General features: G+C 59.7%; 1 protein-coding gene across 1 annotated transcript; it reads left to right on the forward strand.

Annotated features, from left to right (window-relative positions):
* The first annotated feature begins 4,900 nt into the window (after positions 1–4,900).
* Positions 4,901–11,976, forward strand: TMEM222 (transmembrane protein 222). The gene is made up of 6 exons (XM_005529671.3): positions 4,901–5,033; positions 6,882–6,966; positions 7,639–7,670; positions 8,335–8,431; positions 8,728–8,858; positions 9,793–11,976. The coding sequence occupies exons 1-6, from the start codon at positions 4,918–4,920 to the stop codon at positions 9,878–9,880; spliced, it is 549 nt and encodes a 182-aa protein (XP_005529728.1). The 5' UTR covers positions 4,901–4,917; the 3' UTR covers positions 9,881–11,976.
* The last annotated feature ends 2,029 nt before the right edge of the window (positions 11,977–14,005 follow it).

The following is a 14,005-nucleotide window of genomic DNA, read 5'->3' on the forward strand; positions in this document are numbered from 1 at the left end:
GGGATCCTTGTGGCTTTGTTGTACCTTTCTGCTGTGTGAGGGTGGGTGGAGGGTGGGCTGGTTGGGCCAGCTGCTGTCTGTTCCTCAGAGGACAGAGGCTCCAGAACTGGCGTGGGAAGGGGCCTGGCGTGCCCAGAACGTGCCCAGGAGCCGCGGTGGCCACGGAGTCGGTGCTGAGTTGATGTGTCCGGGTTTGGGAGCGGGTCCGGAGCTGCCAGCGCTGGGGAGGAGAGGAGGCAGCAGGTCCTGCAGGGCTCAGGGGCTTTCTCAGAGGCAGCAGAACTCTCAAGTCCTGCTGAGGCCCCTGCTGGAGCCGAGAGCCAGGGACAGGCACAGAGCCCATCCTGCCGTGTCCCTTGGCCTGAGTCACGGAGCCAAGGTCACCTGCCTGAGTCACCCTTCCTGAGATGTCCCTGTGTCACATTCCCTGCCTTACACGGTGTGTCCAGCACCAACCTTTGCACCACAGACGTTCCTTTGCTAAAGGGTTTCACAAACTCGCTCTTTCCTCCAGGTCCCTGCTGCAAAACCTCCCAAACATTTCCTTGCTCTGCAAGCTGCAGGCCTTGAGGGAGAGCTGGAAAACCAGGCTGGTATTTTCAGAATCCATTTGAACTCTTCTCTTAAAAATTCCTGTTGGACACCTTTCAGCCGAAGGTCTTTTGAGGCCCCTTCGTTTCAAATCCTGTCTGATATAAATTATTGCTTTAAAAGGCAGCTCTGCTGTAACAAAGCAATGAGCATCCATAGCTGGAATTGGCAATCAGCTAATTGGGTCAGCTCTTGGAGTGAGTGGTTGGAAGCTGCGTGTTTGAATTGTGGGTGGAAATGGGTAGAAGGACCCAGAAAATTAGTTTTATTTGTCATTTGGATGAGAGGATTGGGTTGAGGAGGCAGAGGAGGGATATGCTCTGGGATGTGGGGGGAGGAACAGCCTGACTGACAAATTCACTTTTCTCTGATGGAACTGTTGGCAGCGCCAGCAACAGAACTGCAGCGGGCTGGGGATGGGTCCTGGGAGCAGAACGGGAGCAGGGTGTCGGGAATCTGCCTGCTGTGGGTGCTGCCAGGGCTGGGGATGGGTCCTGGGAGCAGAACGGGAGCAGGGTGTCGGAATCTGCCTGCTGTGGAGCTCAGCCCTGGAGCTGCGGTGCAGGAGGGGAGATGGGGACCCCCTTTATGGCTGGAGAGGAGCTGGGCTTTGTCCTGGATTTCTGAGGAATCACCATGGCCAGCCCTTGGCTCGGGGGCGCTCCCAGGTGTGTCCCTTGTCCCCGCGGAGGTTTCCCTGTGTGTCACAGGGACAGGGAGCAGGAAAACGAGCTGCCCAGTGACAGGAGACAGAGAAAGCCCCGGGGGCTGGAGCTGGGGCCGGGGTGGCTCAGGGCCGCTCCTGGGGAGGGGGCTGAGGCTGGGCTGCCGTGGGGGTGTGAGCAGAGCCCCCAGGGCGGGTTTGGTTCCCGAGCGGGGGAACAGCAGAAAGCCAGCTCGGGCTGCGGGGCCGGGGAAGGACACGGGGCTGGTGTCCCCCATCAGCCCCAGCCCGGTGACATTTCCAGACATTTCCTCCTCGGCTGTCGGTGGCAGGGGGGGGAGGGGATCTCCTCCTGGAGCGCCTGGCTCCTGGCAGTCCCTCTGATGCTGGAGCTGTCACAACAGGGAAGGTTCCCAAGGAAGCGCTGCCGAACAGGAGCTGGCCGGGCGCCGGCTGCTCCCAGCCCGTGCCCCGAGCCAGCCGCGGAACGGGAGGGGCCCGAACCCCGCCGGGCTCCGGGACAAGCCCAGGGCAGGCTCCAGGAGAGCGCTGGCACCTGCCGGGAGCGGGGACACGGCCCCTGGTCCTGCCGGGGGCCAGAGGAGCCACCGGGGGCCAGTCCCCGGCCAGCCCTTTTGTTTCTCCTCAAAGGAGCGCTCGCACAAACAATGATGGCACCATTCCTGCTCTGCACATCGATCCAGCGCTGTAGTCAGGCAAGAGAGCTGCAATAAAACCCCGGCCTTTAATTTTATGCATGGAGAACTTCTTACCTGCTCTCCCCTCCCTGTCCTCCCCCCCACCGCTCCTTTTCCAACTGCAGCTATTTTTCCCTGCTGACTTCAGGTGTTTTGTATTCCGCTTAGATCAATAGCAGCACAACAGCAGCAGCTTTCCAGTTGTCACTAGGAAGACCCTGCTGTCAGCTCAGCTCAGCCGTGCTCTGCCGGGGCTGGAGAACCCTTGTGCTTCCCTGACAGACACAAAGAGCTGCACAGCAAACCGGTGCTCTATTGATTTTGCTTTTAATTATTATTATTTTTTTTTTTAATCCAGCCTGGGGAAAGCTGTACTCTTCCCGAGCTGCAGCAGCCGGGTTTGCCTTCCTGCACTTGTTTTATGGGGGAGTGAAGTGTGTGAAGTGGCCCTTGCCCGGGCGGGAGGTGGCACACACGTCCTGCCGAGGCTGTCCCTGCGCTGTGGCTCTGCCAAGGAGCTGCTCCCTGGTGATATCCTGCTTAGCAGCCTCCCAGCCATGAGCAGGAAGAGCAAATCCATTGCCTAATCCCACAGACGTGCCAGGACCACATTAGCTGATGTGAACATTGGCCCTCATTCGTGGCTTTTTCACAATCTCTGATATTTATGTTGGCCTGGAGCAAATCAATGCCAGGGATTTTTTTCTTTGTCGAACAAAAAGCGTTCAGTGAAACACAACCTTTGTGTGCATCTTCCATCCCAAGTGCCAAAACGGAATCTCAGAACGTTAAGGGTTGGAAGGGACCTTAAAGTCCATCTCATTCCGAGCCCTGCCATGCACAGGGACACCTTCCCTTGGCTGCTCCAAGCCCCATCCAGCCTTGGACACTCTCAGGGACCCGGGGGCAGGCACAGCTTCTCCAGGCACCGTGTGCCAGGGCCTGCCCGCCCTCCCAGGGAAGGATTTCTTCCTCTTATCCAATCTAATTTCCTCACTTTCAGTTTGTACCCATTACTCTTTGTCCTAAAAGAGGAAAGCAGAAACTGAAAGCACCAGCCCTGGCTTTGCTCTCAAGTGTTGGATTTATTCAGCTTCCTCTATTTTGGAGGCTTCTGTGGTTCCTTTTCCCTCAGAGTGCTCAAGGGGAGTTGCTTTGGCTTGAGGGGGGAGAGGCCACCTCGACAGGAGACTCCAGTGACATTTTCTGCTGCCCCAGGGGCCCCTCCAGATGGGAGGACCCCAAATGTGCCCCCTCGGAGGCGGGCAGGGGTCACCCATCTGCTGGGCTTCCCTGGAGGCCTCGGGAGCCGACGGCTCGGTGTGTCAGCGCCGTTCTGTCCCGCAACAGAGAGCATCCCTGGCCACACTCAGCCTGACAAGAGGGACAAGGCAGGGAAGGACACAGAGCAGGGAGAAGCCTTAGGCGAAAGAGAGGAGTGTCGGTAAAAAGCGGGAGCTGCAAGTTTGTGCTGAGTTTTGGGAACGGGATTTGTCTGTGCCCAAATCCGAGGCCGCCGTGGCTCTGCGTTGCCTCTGTGCCACACGCAGGAAAGGGCCAAGACTGTTTATTTTTATTCCCAACCCCCTGGCAGAGCAGCCTGACCCCACAGCTCTCCTGGAGAGCCTTGGCTGCTCCGTGTCCCGACGGGAATCACAGCTCCGGCCTCTGTGTCGGGAGGAAAGCTTCCAAGGAAAACGTGGAGGGCTGCAGAGGCTGGAAGGTGGCACGGGCAGTTCTCCTGCACCCCGGGGCAGAACATCCCCATCCCGGGCAGCCCTGACCTCCCTGCGCTTCCCTCTGCGCTCCCAGCGTCTCGTGGTGGGTGGAAATCTGCAATAAACACATTTCTCCAGCTTCCTCGTGTCGTTTGAGTTTAACTTCCGAATAAAGCATTGTTATTTTTCTAACCCTCTGCGAATGCTGCTGCTGCTGCGGCAGTTCCTCCCCTGTCCCGGGAGGCTCCGTGGGATGATGAGGATGAGGATGAGGATGATGATGAGGATGACGATGACGATGATGACAATGATTTCTGCTCCCGAGGGGCTTTAGGGGGCTCCTGCAGCTCCTGCCCGAGGGGGTCGCCCGGCAGAACGGGGCGAAGGCAGCGGGAGGGGCCGGCCCGGGGCTCCGGGGCTGGATTTGGTGCCAGACTGGGGGGCCTGGGCTGGGGCCCCGGTGCAGGTCCCGTTCCCTGCCCTGTTCCCAGTTCGGGTCCCGTTCCCGTTCCCGGTTCCCTGTTCCCCGTTCCCATTCCCCATTCCCATTCCCCGTTCCCATTCCCGTTCCCGTTCCCTGCCCTGTTCCCATTCCCCGTTCCCGTTCCCCGTTCCCATTCCCCGTTCCCGGTTCCAGTTCCCCGTTCCCGGTTCCCGTTCCCGGTTCCCGTTCCCATTCCCCGTTCCCGTTCCCCGTTCCCGTTCCCATTCCCATTCCCATTCCCGGTTCCCATTCCCATTCCCGGTTCCCATTCCCGGTTCCCGTTCCCATTCCCGTTCCCATTCCCATTCCCGTTCCCGTTCCCGTTCCCATTCCCGTTCCCCGTTCCCGTTCCCCGTTCCCATTCCCATTCCCGTTCCCATTCCCGGTTCCCATTCCCGGTTCCCATTCCCGTTCCCATTCCCGTTCCCATTCCCGGTTCCCATTCCCGTTCCCGTTCCCGTTCCCATTCCCGTTCCCATTCCCGGTTCCCATTCCCGGTTCCCGTTCCCGGTTCCCGTTCCCATTCCCGGTTCCCATTCCCGGTTCCCATTCCCGTTCCCATTCCCGGTTCCCATTCCCGGTTCCCGTTCCCATTCCCGTTCCCATTCCCCATTCCCGTTCCCATTCCCCGTTCCCGTTCCCATTCCCATTCCCATTCCCATTCCCATTCCCGTTCCCATTCCCGGTTCCCGTTCCCGTTCCCGGTTCCCGGAAGCGCGCGCGGGCCCGCCGGAAGTGACGCGCTGCGGGCGCGCCCCGGGCATGGCGGCGGCGGAGCCCGGGATGAAGCAGTTCAATGGCGGCGGTGGCGCCGCGCCGGACGCGGAGCGCGGCCGCTTCCCGCACTGCGTGGTCTGGACCCCCATCCCCGTCCTGACGTGAGCGAGGCGCCGGGGGCGCACCGGGGACGGGCGGCGCGGCGGGGGCTGGGCCCGGGACGGGACCCCCCTCACGTGTCCCGGGAGCCCCGCGCTCCTCTGGGAGCTCCCGCGCCCCTCTGCGTCCCCCTCCCCTTGTCGGGACCTTCTCCCGGCTCCCTCCCGAGCCCCCCGTGCCCTCCCGGCCCCTCCGCGGGGCTCGGTGCCGCGGGACCCCGTCCCGGGAGGGGCGATGCTGGGAAGGGCTCGGGGCCGGGAGAGGTTCGGGGCCGGGAGAGGTTCGGGGCCGGGAGAGGTTCGGGGCCGGGAGAGGTTCGGGGCCGGGGAAGGTTCGGGGCCGAACGGCGCTGGCCCTGCGGCAGCGGGGACACCCCGGGACGTGCGGAGCCTCCTTCGGGCCAGAGGTTTGGCCGCTGGATGCGGGAGCGGCCGTGCCCGGGGGGAGGTTCCGTGCCCCGGGGGAGGCTCCGTGCCCCGGGGGGATCCCCCGTGCCCGGGGGGAGGCCCCGTGCCCCGGGGGGATGCTCCGTGCCCCGGGGGGATGCTCCGTGCCCCGGGGGAGGCTCCGTGCCCCGGGGGAGGCTCCGTGTCCCGGGGGAGGCTCCGTGTCCCGGGGGAGGCTCCGTGCCCCGGGGGAGGCTCCGTGCGCTGCTTCCCGTGAGTCGGGACCGGATTCGCCTTCCCAGGCTCGCCAGCCAAGTGTGGGCAGGCTCCAGGGAAAACTTGGGAGTTGTGCTCTGGCCGTGGGAACGGGGAAAGCTGTGGCTGTGGGGGCTGTCTGGGCACAGCGGGGCTTGTTTTTCCACCTTCCTCTTCCCCTCGGGTTCCGTCCGGTGATGTTTGCCGAGCCCGCAGCCGGGTACAAGATGTGGTGTGGGGTGTGCCGGGATCGGGAGCGGCCCGGAGCTCTCCTCGCCCGGGAGAGGCTGCGCTTCCCCTCTTGCCGTCTCTTTCATCTCTTTCATCTCTTTTATCTCTTTTCTTTTTTGATTGCTTAACATTTTCACCTCAGCTTCTTCCTGGAGGATTTTCCAGAGCTTTTTAACATTCCTAACCCCACTGGGAGCGGCTGCCAGAGCCGCTCAGTCCCTCAGGGAGAGAGGAGAGAGAAATCGGGGAGATCAGCAAACCTGAGGATGCCAGAGCATGTGGGAGAGGGCTGGAACGTGACCTGGAGTGTTTCCTCCGAGGGCTAGTGATGGCAGGAGGCTGGCATGTGGGTCTGGGAAGGGAAAGGGTTTGGGATAGAGATGTGATGGGAAGGGAAAGGGTTTGGGATAGAGATGTGATGGGAAGGGAAAGGGTTTGGGATAGAGATGTGATGGGAAGGGAAAGGGTTTGGGATACAGATCTGATGGTGGAAGGGGGTTGGGATAAAGGTCTGCTGCTCCCTCTGGCTGTAAATATCCATCAGGGAGAGGGTCTGTGAAACAATGGGATCCTTTAGGGGAGGGAATGCTCTTCTTAGAGCCAGGAGCTCTGTTTTCTGTCTGGAGAGCTTCAATCTAGGTTGCTGTGGAAAGGTGGGCAGGGTGACCTGATTTTTGGTTGCTGGAGTGGAAAGTCTGGTTTTATCCCAAGGCAGCTCCTCCAGGATCTGATCTTTGTGCTTGGCTGCACAAAGGGGTTTGTCTGGGTGGCTGGGCCTCGCCGGGAGGTGTGCAGGGCACTTTGGAGTGCGGTGTTCTGTTCCAGCCCTCCTGCCAGCGGAGCTGGGGCTGTTCCCTTGCTGCTTTCCCTGGTTTCTTTTCCAGCCCCCGCCTGGCTTTGGCTCCCACGCCTCCCCCTCGCAGCCGTGCGTGCCCTGGTGTGAGCAGGGACAGATCCTGACTCTCCCTGTCCTTGCAGGTGGCTGTTCCCCATCATCGGCCACATGGGCATCTGCACCTCTGCCGGCGTCATCCGCGACTTCGCGGGGCCCTACTTCGTGTCCGTGAGTAGCCGGGACCCCCCTGGGGGCTTCTGGCCCTGCCTTCTCCAGCTCAAATAACGGCTCCAGGCCTTCTGGAGGAGCTGGGGTCGTTGCTGTTGCTCCACTGGAGCTCATTTGGGGGTGTGATAAATTATGGCTGGTTAGGTGAGGAGAAGGGGAAAAAAAAATCTTGTATTCCAAGCTCTAAATTTGGAGTTTAGGGCTTGAATTCTCCTATTTCTGGGGAGCAGAAGTGCCTTCAGCTGCCTCAGCATGGTTGTTTCTGTCCTGCTGCTCAGCATCAGGTGTGTGCCAGGCCTCTTAAACTGCTGAGGGTCCAGGGGATTCTGAAAGTAAAGAGAGTTTTAATTTGGGGTAATTAATGCTCCTGATAGACTGGGACATTTGCAACCAAGAGTTAACAAAATATTAGCGCTTAAAAAAAAAACCCCAAAATAAAAGGAGGGGAACAAGGCACAGGTAGATAAATGATGTCACTGTGAGTGGAGTGTGGATATGGCCATGCCCAGTCCAGGAGTGTGGGAACAGTGGGAATCCAAGGCACAGCTGGGATTGGTGTCTGGGGCAGTTGGATCACTCAGCCAGCCAACTGTGAGACCTCCAGCTCCATCCACACCCTGAACATTGGCTCCATCCTCCTGAGACAGTTCTCCTTTTTGTTTCTTTTTGTAGGAAGACAACATGGCATTTGGGAAACCTGTGAAGTAAGTGCTGCCTGTTTAAACTGACCCCTGCAATTCCTGGGGACAGACGTGCTGTGACCTTGCTTTTCCTGCTGCTCAGCCGCCCTCCTTCACCTTGGTGTCTCTTCTGTGTCTCTGCTTTTCAGGAAACCACGTTAAATGAAATCTTTTTAGCAGCATGACAGCAGCGTGGTGGTGTTAATAACCAGAGCTGTGTGGAGCCTTTGTTAGAGAAAGGGCTAAGCCATCCTAAGATGATGTTAACAAGTGCTCTGAGTAAACACTGCGTGGCTGTGCTGATGAGCTGATGTCACTGACATCCTGGCAGTGCTTTGGGGACGGGAAGGGCCTGGCTTGGTGTCTCCCAGGTCAGGTTTGTGTTTAGAATGGCTGAGAGGCTCCTTTGGAGTGTGGGAGCAGTTGAGGGCTGTCCCCCTGAGCTCTGTGATTTGTCTCTCTGGGGTGCTGAGGGTTCTGAGCAGCCTTTCTGCTGCCTCTGCTTGTCTCCAGGAGCCAGGCTCCCTGCATTTCAGAGGCACTGGGCTTATCCGAGCCCTTTAAGCGTGTGCAGGACGAGGAATGGTGCTCCGTGATCCTCGTGGCTCCTCTGCAGCTCAGGAGACTGGGATTCCTCAGGGGAGGAGCAGGCAGAACAATGCAGAGGAAACTGTTCTCATCCTTGTAGGTACTGGAAGCTGGATCCCAGCAAGGTCTGTGCCACTGGTCCCAATGCCTGGGACACGGCCGTGCACGACGCGTCCGAGGAGTACAAGCACCGCATGGTACAGCTCCTGTCCTGGCTGGGAGGGGGGCAGGGAGGAGGGATCCCCCCAGAGGCTCCAGGGAGCTCCCAGAGGGATTCTGGATACCCCATCCCTGGAAGTGTTCAAAGCCAGGTTGGAGCAAGGAGCTTTAAAGTCCATCCAACCCAAACCGTCCCACGATTCCGTATCTCTGCAGTGGTTTGGGGGATCCCTCCCCAGTGTTTGGCTCCTTGTCACAGGACTGAGACGTGTGGCTGTCCACCAGGACTGGGAAACCTCAGGGACAGGATTTCTGACCCCTTTTTGTGTTCCAGCACAACCTCTGCTGTGACAACTGCCATTCCCACGTAGCCCTGGCCTTAAACTTGATGAGATACGATAACAGCACCTCGTGGAACATGGTGAAACTGTGCTTCTTCACACTCCTCTATGGGAAATACGTCAGGTGAGCTGAGGGACAGCCTGCATTTGGCAGCAGAAGGGGCTCTTTCCTTCTCCTGAGCCCTCTGAGGCATCCCCTGGCCCGTGGAGAAGGGAGGGACATCCCCCCAAGCCGTGGGTGTGTTGCTGCTGGGTGCTGCTGTCACTGTGCTGTGCTCAGCAGGAGAAGCAGCAGTTCCTGCTGGCTTGCACGAGGTGCTGCTCCCAAAATGCTGTTTCTGGCTGCTAATTTGGAGTGCCTGGAATTTGGGAAATGCTGGCTAGAGCAAATCTCACTCCGTGTTGTCTCCTGGCTGGGTTAGGTCAGAACATAAGGTCACAGGATGGCTTCTCTCCAAGGATTACTGCTTTCTCTCCCGTCTCTTGAATCTTGTTTACATAAAAACTGGTCTGATTTCCAGCTGCTGTGGAGCTTCCAACGAGTGGGGAGGGAAACCCCGAGCTTTCCTCAAGGAAAGGGTTTTGAATCTCCTTTTCAGCTCCTTGTGCCTGAAGAGCAGATTCTGTGAGGACTGCCCTGCATGAAGCTCCACTTCTGTGGAGTCTTCCTTGTTCTGGAGGAGCTTCTTTACCTGCTTTTGGGCAAGGACAGCTCCAGCTGTCTTGGATAAATCCACCAGCACTGGGAATAACAAGCCCTGTGGTAATGAGGTTTCATTTTCTGTGGCCCGTTACCATTCCTGTCTGTGCAGGTACGAAATGGGCTTGTCTTTGACTCAATTTAAGCTGGAAGGAGACTCCAGCCCTGTTTGTCATTTATTTATTGTGGTCCTGATTGAGTTTCAGTTTTTAACACTGAGTTTTCGGGATGGGGTGTGTGGCAGTGCCAGCAACAGGTAACAGGGGTCTCTCTCCCTCTGATTGCTCCAGTTATTCTCCCATCCTTTTGTCTCTGCTGATTTCTCACATTCAAACCTTCCCCCCTTTCCCTCCTGCAGCATAGGGGGGTTTGTGAAGACCTGGCTGCCCTTTGTGCTCCTGCTGGGGGTGATTGTGACCGTGGTTCTCACGCTGCACCTGCGGTGATGGCAGCCCTGGGCTCACAGAGGAACAGACTGTGGCTGATCCAGCGGGATGGAGGCCTGGGGCTCTGGGAGCCTTTTCCAGGGAAGGTGGCAGCCCCACTCCATCGTGACAGCTCATCTTCGTCTCCTGGAGCTGGCTTCTTCTCCCCCTGTTTCTGTTCTGTCGATGGTGTCTCCCAGTGCCAGGGGTCTGGGAGCTTCTGCTCTCTCCCTTTCTGCAGCTGGGGAGGTGGGAATGGATCAGGAAAGGAGAGGGGTGGGCACCTTCCCTTTCAGTGCTGAGAAAAGCCTCAAGGCAGACTCTGCCTCCTGCAGTGGCACACACAGATACACCTTGGGAGGGTCTCTCTGATCCCCTGCTTTCCTCCTGTCCCCAGATGCTTCCTCAAGTTCCCTGGCTCTCCAGCTGGGAGTTGCTGTTTTCCCTGTGGCACATCTCTGCAGTAGCACACGTTCCAGGGGGGAAGCGTGGGGTTCTTGCTGGGAGGATGGGGTGCCCCAGTGCTCGGGGCTGGCCCCAGCAGCGGAGGGAGGATGAGGAGGGGGACACTCCTGAGGGACACTGCCAGGGCCACCTGCCCCGGTGCTGCTGCTGGGCCTGGAAAGGCAGGAAAGCTGCAGGGCTGCCTTGGGAACGCTGGGGCAGGGTGCAGCCCTCCAGGAGCCTGCTGCAGCGTTGGGAGGCAGCCCTTTGTCCCTTCTAGTGTCCAGAGAAAATATCCCTGCTCCTCCCTGTGCTCTCAGTTGCTAAATCTGGCGCTGCAATCCTGACAAGCCACTTGTTTCCCTTTGATCCCCGAGTCTCGCAGGCAGAGCAGGGGCAGAGAGGCTGAGCCTGGGGCTGCAGAGAGGAGGGGAAGGCACTGGGAGCTGCCCATCTGGCTGGGGTTGCAGCAGCACAGGCCCCTGGCTTTCTCCTGGCTGGTGCCAGGTGGGGATTGAGGAATGGTTTGGGGAGCTGTGGGCAGCACAGCTGGGCACAGGTGTGTGCAGGGCTTGGTGTGAGGAGCAGGATGGGAGGGGGGGCTGTCCCTGAACACCAGGCAGGAAGGGAGTTTGGATGTGACCTGGAACCCCTTTACAGCTCTGCAGAGCTGATTTTGGAGGGCTCTGAGCCAGGGGGAATTTTAAAACCAAGCCTGGCTGGAGGGCCCTGTGCAGCTGAGCAGGTCCCTGCTGCCTGCAGAGGGGGAGAAGAGCTTTTCCACTCACACCTGAAAAACCAGCTCATACTCCAGTAGCTGATGGATTCCAAGGAATCCATTTCAAGGAGTGCTTGTGGCCAGCAGGAAAGCTTTTCTGGGGTCCCTGCCATGTCTGCAGCTTCCTCTGACTGGGAGCCCACCCACTGTCAACCTGCTGGTTTTCAGACCCCTCCCCATGTGCTTCTGCCGCGTCCCTGACTCCTCCAGCCATCTGGAGACTTGGACCCTCCTCTTGAGCTCGTTTCTGTGTTTTCCCCTTTTCCTCAGTCACTTTTAAATCAGCCCTCGTGCCTCCTGCTCATTGTTGTCCCTCTGTCCCCCCATGGTGGCCTTCCCCATCAGCCTGGAGCTGGAACGCTGCGGTGGCTGCTCCTTTCCGTGGGATGGGGGCTGCTGGGCCTGGGGCTGCCTGGATGCCGAAATCCTGATCAGAGAGGCCCTGGATGAAAGGACAGAGTGTTCTGAGCTCTGTTCTGTGCCCAGGAGCCGCTGCCCAGGGCGAGCCAGCGGGTGGGAGAGGGGGATGCCTTCCTTCAGTGCGATTCCCTGGAGTGCCCGGCCCCGGGGCTGGATCCTCCCTCAGCAATAACCTCGGCCCGTCCCGTGTGTGTTTTGTCCACGAGCTCTACAAGAATTGCCAAAGCTGAGACTTGGGGGGTGTCAGGGGGCCCCTGGACTTCCAAAACCCCGCTGTGAAATTCCCTCTCGTTTGCTCCCGATGCTTTTTACCAGAGCGGAGTTTGGAATGGTGAGGCCGAGCCCCCATCCCTCATCCTTTGTTCCCTTCATCTCCGCGGGGCGCTGGATTTCTTTGTAAATATTTAAACTCTGCTTCTGTGGTTTCGTAATCCCGACGGCAGGGAAATAAACTGATTTCTGTGGATATCTCCAAGTGCTGGATCTCTTCCCTCCGCCCAGCCCTCAGCCAAGAGCGGGGTTGGGATTGGGATCTCCCCCCTCCACCGAGCCCTGGCCTCTCCTGCCCAAAGGAGCCGGATCCTGAAGCCTTTGGCTGTGTGAACTCTCCTTTAACCCCGCTCCTGGGAGAACTCACGGCCCTGCTGCTGGGAAGGTTTGGGGGCAGGAGAATTCCCCATCCCTGCAGTGCAGGAGGAGTTAGTGGGATTTAGTGCCGGGTCTGGACGCCTGGGCAGGGGCAGCTGAGCGTTCCAGGGTGGGAGATGGATTTTTCCCAAGGTTGATTCCCCTCGGCTGTGAACAGCTTCCCTTTTGTCTCTCCTGTGTCCTTTTTCTGGGGGGCACTGCTCTCCCAGCTCCCTTCCCAGCCCGGGGTCCCCCAAATTCCCCGGGGAGGGGACGCCTGTCCTGGCCCTGGGGCTGCCCGGAGCAAAGAGCCAGACTCGTTTTCCCCTCTCCCAGCAGGAGCTGGGAGCAGGGAGAGCTGTGCCTGCTGACTGCAGATGCAGCCACCGATTTTCTGTTCCATCTGATACCCAGAGGCTGGAGCTGCAGGGGGGAGTGCATCAGCCTTAAAATTAGGTTGTGTCCAAGGCCAGGGGATTTCATGGTGCAGCCATTTTATGGAAAAGCACCTGGATCCTCCTGCTCAGCCCCTCCAGGCGAGCAGCCTCAGCTCCTGCGGGCTGGCAGGCGGCTCCGAGGGTTTATCCCGCACACATCTGTCCCGAGGTGAGGTGAGGATGCCAAAGCCCCGGGAGCGCAGGGGGCCCTCCCCGCCTGCCAAGCCCGGCAGGATTTTCCAAGCAGTCCCCTGCTGCCGGGAGCCGCAGGGAATGCGAGAGGGATGTGGCTCGGCTCCCGGAATGCGGGGATTCGAGGGAATCAGCCGGGCTGAGCGTGCCCAAACCGTCCCGGACCGGAGCCCAGCCCAGGGCAAGAGACCACAGAGCCAGCCCTGGGAGCCGGGGATGGGATGGGATCCATGGGATGGGATGGGATGGGATGGGATGGGATGGGATGGGATGGGATGGGATGGGATGGGATGGGATGAGATCCATGGGATGGGATGGGATCCATGGGATCCATGGGATGGGATGTATTGCAGCCACACATGGCCTGAGCCCTCATCCCCGAGTGGCCGAGTGTGACTGAGCTCTGCCCCACCAGGGCTGGGAGCAGGGCTGGGGGTCTCTGACCTCCCTCCCGTGGGGAGTCAGGAATGTCACTGCCTTTGAAGTGGGGTCACTTTCCTGCAGCTGGCCGGTGGGGAGGGGTCCCAGGGGTCACCCCCTTCGGGGGCAGCAAGGGGCTCCCCCAGCAGCAGAATCCTGCTGCACTGGGGTGCACTGGGGCCGTGGTGCCTCCCAGGCTGTGGATCCCTCCTCATCCTCACGCCGTTGTTTCCCAGGCAGGGGAGGGGAAGGGGTGCAGGACCCAGCTCTGGCCTCCCAGCCAGGCCTTGGATGTCATTCCCAGACTTGCCTGTACCTCCCGGACCCGAGGAGCAAGTCCTGGAGGGGAGCAGGGCTGGGAGCAGGCCGGGACTCGCCTGGCTCGGGGCTGCCCACGCAGCACCCGCACGGGACAGGAGCTGTCCTGAGCTGTTCGTGAGATGGACGCTGCCACTCCAGGAGCCAGCTGCACGGAAAACCATCCCCGAGCACCTGGCTCGGGGTGCTGGGGGCCTGAGCTGTCCCTGCCTGTCACCGGCTGCCGCTGGCTTGGTGCAGCCTCCGGCCCCACCCGAGGCCCAGCTGCACCTCTGTGCCACCAGGGATGGGACACCTTGCAGGATGTGTCCCACCTTTCCTCACACCCTTCTCCATCCCATGAATGTTCCTCGCTCTGGATGTTGCAGGAACAAAAGGTCCAGGATGCCCAGAATGGGCTCGGTGCCAGCCTGGGGTGACCCAGAGCTGAGCCCCCCGCACACGAGAAGCCCTTTGGGGACTCAGGTGTCCTCACGTCATTGTTCCCCCGCTGCACAGGCCTGGCTGCAT

This window comes from Pseudopodoces humilis, chromosome 27 (assembly GCF_049639895.1).
Source record: "Pseudopodoces humilis isolate 2021_Gansu_Grassland_sample_001 chromosome 27, ASM4963989v1, whole genome shotgun sequence".
NCBI classification, from domain to species: domain Eukaryota; kingdom Metazoa; phylum Chordata; class Aves; order Passeriformes; family Paridae; genus Pseudopodoces; species Pseudopodoces humilis.

Coding starts and splice junctions, on each gene's coding strand:
- TMEM222 (XM_005529671.3), top strand. CDS start 4,918: ATGGCGGCGGCGGAGCCCGGGATGAAGCAGTTCAATGGCGGCGGTGGC. Junction 7,671..8,334: donor GCATTTGGGAAACCTGTGAA/GTAAGTGCTGCC, acceptor TCATCCTTGTAG/GTACTGGAAGCTGGATCCCA. Junction 8,859..9,792: donor CTCTATGGGAAATACGTCAG/GTGAGCTGAGGG, acceptor TCCCTCCTGCAG/CATAGGGGGGTTTGTGAAGA.